Genomic DNA, 7523 nt, shown 5'->3' with positions numbered 1-7523 from the left:
ATCGCGCCAAGAGTACACAGTGGTAAGTTCAAACTTTCAATTATGTTAACTTGTCATATCTATCCTTCAATAAGAGCATAGTTTTAAATGACTCATACACTAAAAAACAATCATCATAAAGTATAATTCATATTTTCAAATCTTATCGTATTTTTAAAACTTGTCTAGTTAAAGAAACTCTTTACACTAAGTACCCATTTGGATACAGCTAATAAAGGGGTACGTCTGCATTTTGGCATTTTCAGCACTGGGATCGATGCTGTCGGTGGATCCCGTGCATTGTTCACGAGACTCACAACTTGTCTAATTTAGCAAATTTTTCTTCAAAATTGGGTCCCATGGTACTATTCACATATTTAAAAATTATTTTATTACAATATTTTTAATTTTCAGTAATAAATGGTATCTAAATAGACCATAAATTTTTTTTTTTAGATAAAAGAATAAAGATCTTCTTTCAAATAAGATACAACCCCTACAAAGTCTCACCCGAGTTGCGGCTCAACTGACTTGAAGCGTGGTATTCACGCGCCAAATACGAGAGTGAACTAAACAACCAGTCTCTCTTTCCGGGGACCAAACAATTCAACTTAACTAACCCAACATAACAACGTAACCCCAGAGAGTACAAACTAACCATAGTTGACTCAAAAACGCCGTAACACTCAACCACAGTTAACATCTCTAGTTAATTACTGCCTTCGTTTTTAGAGCAGAAAATAAATAAATTAAAAATTAAAAAACCCGCGATAAATTGAATTTATCGCGATACAGTAAGTAAAAAATGAAAGATGAATCTTAAATGAAGACAAAATTAATCTGTTAGATTAATCAGAAAGGGAATAAATAAAACCATTTGTTAATTCGAAAGCAAATAAAATATTAGAGAAATATATATATGAATAAAAAAAATAAAAAAAACCAAAGTGAAAAGAAAATGGATAGGTTCCTTAAAGATCTTTGTTGTTTTGCTGGCTTCTGAAGATACACAGAGAGTTTCTTCAGATCCGAAGAAAAAGGTAAGAAATCTTAAAATCTTATGTTAAAAAAACAAAACATAAAAACTCAAGACTGTGGAAGAGAGAGAGAGAGAGAGAGAAAAGAAAAAAAAAAAAAAAAAGTAGTACTACTCTGTATTACTACAAAAACCAGTACTAACTAGTTTGATATTTTTGAAAAAGCTTGTCTCTGTTGTTATTTTTCTTTTGTCTCTACTTTTTGTACATCCAAAAAGTTTGTATAATAATAAGAAGTGGTGATTTTATTTGTTTTTTAATTTTGCTTTTTGTGTTTTCAGGATTTTTTGTGGCGAAATTTGGCGGTAGGAAGAGCTTTTTATGTTTTTGTGTTTTGTTTTGAGAGTGTGATTGTGTGAATTTTGTAGCAGATCTTTTTTGTGTGTGATTTTGAAGAAGCTGTTTGAAGCTATAGAAACAAAGATTGTGTGGGAATTGTTTGTTTTTGTGACTCTCGGTGAATTTGAAAAAAAACAAACAAAGAGTGCGTAAAAAACTGTATTTTTTTTTTACTTGTTAGCCTCCGAGTCCAAGCGAGAGTAGTTTTGACTAACAGTGATTTCTTTTGATGGTGGAGGTGGAAGCTCCGTACAAATTTAGTATATGATTATTTTGTGTTAGGGTTTTTTTTTGGTTTCTAAAATGGTGGCTACAGAGTTGAGAAGCACTGAATTCAGAGAAAAATGAAGTTGAGATTCTGTAGAAATTGCTGCTTTCAGATTTCGGATTCGGTTCGAATCCAATTCTGATTATGCGTCTCTGGTCTTTCAAGAAGAAGATTCTGAGTACTTCTTTTTCTGATTCACTGTGGCCAAGTGGCTTTCATACGGTAAAAATCCATTATATCCAAATTCAACACTTTTAATCATTGAACTGGTTTTGATTCTTTTTTTATTTTTGACTAATTTATGGTTTTTGTTTTTGGTTGTGACAGAGAGTTTAAACTTTTTGATTAAAATCGGTTGAATTTTGAATAATGATCACATTTATGGATTCGAAAGAGAAGTTGAAGGAAGTGGATAAATGCTTAGATCCTCAGCTATGGCACGCCTGCGCTGGCGGCATGGTTCAAATGCCTAGCGTGAGCGCCAAGGTTTTTTACTTCCACAAGGCCACGCCGAGCACGCTTGCGGCGCCGTCGATTTCCGCAGCTGCCCCGGCGGGCTTCCTCCTTACGTGTTGTGCAGAGTTTCGGCTATAAAGTTCATGGCTGATCCAGACACCGACGAGGTCTTCGCGAAGATTAGGCTCGTTCCGGTGAGTGGCAATGATCGGGAGTTTGATGATAATGGAATTGGAGGAGGAATGAACGGTTCGGAGCCGCAGGAGAAACCGGCTTCGTTTGCGAAGACTTTGACGCAATCGGATGCAAACAACGGTGGGGGGTTCTCTGTTCCGAGGTACTGTGCGGAGACGATTTTTCCGAGGCTGGATTACTCGGCTGATCCGCCCGTGCAAACCATTTTGGCTAAGGACGTTCATGGGGTTACTTGGAAGTTTAGGCATATCTATAGAGGGACGCCAAGGCGGCATTTGTTGACTACCGGGTGGAGTACTTTTGTGAACCATAAGAAGCTTGTGGCAGGGGATTCCATCGTGTTTTTGAGGGCGGAGAATGGTGATCTTTGCGTGGGGATTCGGAGGGCGAAGAGGGGAATTGGGGGTGGGCCGGAGTCGGCTTCTGGGTGGAATCCAGCGGGTGGGAATTGTGGCGTGCCGTATGGAGGGTTTTCGGCTTTTTTGAGAGATGATGAGAGCAAATTAATGAGAAATGGGGGTAATGGGAGCTCAATTGGGATTGGGAATGGGAATGGAAATGGTGGTGTGATGGGGAAAGGGAAAGTGAGGGCTGAATCGGTTATTGAAGCTGCAACACTTGCTGCTAATGGACAGCCATTTGAGGTTGTTTACTATCCTCGTGCCAGCACGCCGGAGTTTTGTGTGAAGGCTGGGATGGTTAAAGCAGCATTTCAGATCCGGTGGTGTTCGGGAATGAGGTTCAAGATGGCTTTTGAAACCGAGGATTCATCGCGGATTAGTTGGTTCATGGGAACCATTTCTTCCGTTCAGGTTGCTGATCCTATCCGCTGGCCTGATTCACCTTGGAGGCTTCTACAGGTACTAGGAAAAATAAAATTAGCTTAATTTGTGTTTGCCTGATTTCGAATTTCTGAACTAGGTACTCAAATTAGATGGTATGCTGATATTGCTCTGGACCATTGGTTACCCAAGAACAATCAATTTGCCAATTTTCTTAATTTGTGATCTGTTCACTTTGCTAGCCTGTAGTTGTTCTGAGGAAAAGATATGAGGGGTTCCCTCGACTAGGTGTGTGAACATTTTCTCAGATTTGCACTGTGACTCATAATATTGGATTTGGAGATGCCCAACATTGCTGGTCAATGTTACTTTCTGCTGTATAGTTTTAGATGTATTTCCCCATGAAATTTCGATGGACATTCCAATGGCTTGAGTACATAATATGTCTGAAAGTAATGATCTATTCTTTTGGGATTCGTTTGTATAAATAAATGAATGTGTAACTCAAGGTTATTGATAAATGTCAATTATTACTTATCAAAAAACAAATCTGAAAGTAATGATGCCATATCCAGCTTTGCTTTCTGGTTGAACTCTTTATTTAGATCAAGTATATTTTGTGTTAAAATGAACTTTACTAAAGCACACATATGCTTTAGGCACTGCACTCTGACTTGATTGAATTTCCTCCGTTTATACTTTCTATTGATTCAATCAAGGAAGACCTGGTTTATGATCTACATGATTTGATGATGTTGATATGCAAAAACTATGAAAATAATCATATTGAATTTGTCTTGTTTTTATTTGTTTATTGTTGGATGAAGAGAAGTAATGTTCTTTCCGCTGGTTACTCTGTAAACCTCTGGTTTTCTACCCACAGTTCAATGCCCAAGTTGATATCTTTTCCTTCAACCAATTCTAATTGCTGAAGTGCTATGTTGTAGGTTACATGGGATGAACCAGATTTACTTCAAAATGTGAAACGAGTAAGTCCATGGCTGGTGGAATTGGTAGCAAACATGCCCACGATGCATTTGCCCTTCTCACCACCGCGGAAGAAGTTGAGAATGCCACAACACCCAGAGTTCCCCCTCGATGGTCAACTTCAATTGCAGACATTTTCCGGCAACCTCCTTGGGCCCAACAACCCCTTTAGTTGTCTACCTGACAACACTCCTGCTGGCATGCAGGGAGCCAGGCATGCTCATTATGGTCTATCTTTATCAGATCTCCACCTCAATAAACTGCAGTCAAGTCTTTTTCCGGCTGGTTTCCCGCCACTAGATCATGCTGCCACACCCCCTAGGGCCCAAAATATTTCAATGTTTCAAAAGCCTAGCATGAGTGAGAATGCTTCTAATGTTTCTTGCTTGCTAACTATGGCACATTCGACGCAGACATCAAAGAAACGTGATGATGTCAAGACACCGCAGTTTGTACTTTTTGGTCAACCAATACTTACAGAGCAGCAGATCTCGTTGAGCTGTTCTGGCGACACAGTCTCACCAGTTCGTACTGGAAATAGTTCATCAGATGGGAATGCTGATAAATTGACATATTTTTCCGATGGTTCTGGATCTGCACTTCATCAACAAGGCATACCCGAGCGCTTATCCTGTGAAGGCTTCCAATGGTATAAGGATAATCGACAAGAAAACGACCCCAATTTGGACACTGGTCACTGTAAAGTCTTTATGGAATCGGAGGATGTAGGTCGAAGTCTTGATCTTTCATTGCTTGGGTCTTATGAAGAATTGCATAGAAAGCTAGCTGACATGTTTGGCATAGAGAATTCTGAGGCGCTGAACCATGTGCTCTACCGGGATGTCACAGGTGCAGTCAAGCACATTGGTGATGAACCATTCAGGTTGGAGTCATTTGCTTTTTTTTTTTTTTTTTTTTTCTTGCATTAGCTCCTGTTACCAAGAGTTGTCTTACATGATGAACCTTTGTTTCTTAATGCAGTGACTTCATGAAAACAGCAAGGAGGTTGACAATTCTAATGGATTCAAGCAGCGACAATGTAAGAAAGTAGAGAAAGCAGTAAATCTTTGTTTCAATTGTACAGCTGGTTGATCACGCCCCTTGTTCTTGTGCTGACCTTTTATCCTTCTTGAAGTTGTGGGAGCCGGGCTGATCCATTTTTTGGTTTTGTCAAGCTTGACCGCTCCAGATTTATGTTTTTCTTCAATTTTTCAAAGAAGGAATCTTTGGATTTTGAAACTTTCTTTCAAGCGTCATAGATTCGGAATTTTTGTTAATATTGTTTCTTTAATTAGATTTCTTTCTCTTTCCTTTCTTTTTGGTTTTCACAAATCCTACAATTAGTAGCGGTTTGTAGGCAATGCCTCAGTCTTTTGAGATTGTCATTGAAAATTGTTTTGAGAATGGAATGTATCCAAGTCTTTCTCACCTTTTGAGAATATGCCAATGAAAAATTTGTATTGAGCATGGAACGGATTTGAAGTCTTCTGAGAAGCACTTTCATTCATCAAGCACAAGTGCAACTTAATTACTTATATGGGTTTTGGGCATAGCCATCTCCAAATTGGATCCCTTGTTTTGCATTTGTAGTTTGGATTTAAGTAAGTGAAATAATGTATGCATGTATGTATTTTCTTGCTACCTAAATCCATGATTGAAATGAACAAAAGAGTACAAGACATTGCAAATTACTATTGAAGACTTTGACGTAGGCCTTAAAAACTAAGTATGAATGGAAAGAAAAGCACAAGAAAGACAAAGTTGAAGATGATTGCTTACAAGTTACAACTTGTGTTATAACTACAACATGTGTTATTTCCTTTGCAATTTTGTCTTTTTAAAAATATTTTTGGAGTATGGGAAAGGGAAATAAGATGACTTTTTTTTTTTTTTTTTCCATCAAAAAGATGACATTTTTTTTTTTCTAGATGTCATAACAGATAACAAAAATTTGTGCCGTGCGTGACCAAAAAAAAATAAAAATAAATAAACACAATAAATTAGAGTTTGGTTAGACGTCTAATCAATTCATAAAACATAGGTCGAGTTGACCTAATCTGCTCTCACAGTGTGTGGGGTAGTTAAAAGAGTATCAGCTGTTTCACACAGCAATTAGATTATCAGAGATTACATATTAGCAATTTAGCATCCAAGCAAGTAATAATGTGCCACATGGAACACCCAAAAAAATAAAAATAAAAATAAAAAAATTAAATGAGGTATTAAGGGCATAAGTCAGAGCTCCACATGGATAAATAAAAAAAAGAAATTAAAAAAAATAGTCCCATCCTGGTGCCGCAAGTGTGGGGATTACTAAGTAATCAAATCAATAAACTACTACATCATTGGGATTGCCAAAACCAAAAGTTGTCAAACACAAAAGTCAATAATTTTGAGAAAAAAAGAAAACAACAAAGAAAGAACAAGTGGAGAGAGATAAAGAGGCGTGTCATGGCTCATGTGCGGCCAAGTTATTATTAGAAGAAGTTATAGAAACAAAGCACAACACATTCTGTCTCTATCTTTATAATCAGCCGCACGTGAGAATGATGGGGTCCCACATGGCAGGTTTCGGTGATTGTGTTGTGGGGGTTTCAATTGGGTGTGGAGAGTAGAAAAAAAAATAAAAATAAATAAACACAATAAATTAGAGTTTGGTTAGACGTCTAATCAATTCATAAAACATAGGTCGAGTTGACCTAATCTGCTCCCACAGTGTGTGGGGTAGTTAAAAGAGTATCAGCTGTTTCACACAGCAATTAGATTATCAGAGATTACATATTAGCAATTTAGCATCCAAGCAAGTAATAATGTGCCACATGGAACACCCAAAAAAATAAAAAAATAAAAAAATTAAATGAGGTATTAAGGGCACAAGTCAGAGCTCCACATGGATAAATAAAAAAAGAAATTAAAAAAAATAGTCCCATCCTGGTGCCGCAAGTGTGGGGATTACTAAGTAATCAAATCAATAAACTACTACATCATTGGGATTGCCAAAACCAAAAGTTGTCAAACACAAAAGTCAATAATTTTGAGAAAAAAAGAAAACAACAAAGAAAGAACAAGTGGAGAGAGATAAAGAGGCGTGTCATGGCTCATGTGCGGCCAAGTTATTATTAGAAGAAGTTATAGAAACAAAGCACAACACATTCTGTCTCTATCTTTATAATCAGCCGCACGTGAGAATGATGGGGTCCCACATGGCAGGTTTCGGTGATTGTGTTGTGGGGGTTTCAATTGGGTGTGGAGAGTAGCAATTATAGGTTCACGTGTGGACAACGTCAGCTTTGTGTTTTGCATGTGTTGCGGCGTTTCGATGACTGGGCTGCTTGTTTTTTGTTTCTTTCTTTGCTTTTTTTTTTATTTTATGTAAGAATTTTCTACAACCTCGTTGCTTTTTTTGCATTGTGAGCTCTGAATAACAACACAAACAAAAACCCACCTGTCGGATCCTACCCACTTTTGCTCTCTCTCTCT

At 37.7% G+C, this 7523-nt stretch overlaps 1 protein-coding gene across 1 annotated transcript; it reads left to right on the top strand.

Moving 5' to 3' along the window:
- Window positions 1-895: 895 nt before the first annotated feature.
- LOC112036608 (auxin response factor 18) lies at window positions 896-5612 on the top strand. The gene is given in 6 exon segments (XM_024069445.2): window positions 896-1019; window positions 1298-1845; window positions 1951-2116; window positions 2119-3134; window positions 4004-4926; window positions 5025-5612. Coding segments are annotated over 4 exon segments (2133 nt in total). The 5' UTR covers window positions 896-1019; window positions 1298-1845; window positions 1951-1992; the 3' UTR covers window positions 5095-5612.
- Window positions 5613-7523: the final 1911 nt, after the last annotated feature.

This window comes from Quercus suber, unplaced genomic scaffold (assembly GCF_002906115.3).
Source record: "Quercus suber isolate HL8 unplaced genomic scaffold, Cork oak 2.0 scaffold_256, whole genome shotgun sequence".
Classification (NCBI taxonomy): domain Eukaryota; kingdom Viridiplantae; phylum Streptophyta; class Magnoliopsida; order Fagales; family Fagaceae; genus Quercus; species Quercus suber.
This window is presented reverse-complemented; position numbering and strand designations above follow the sequence as displayed.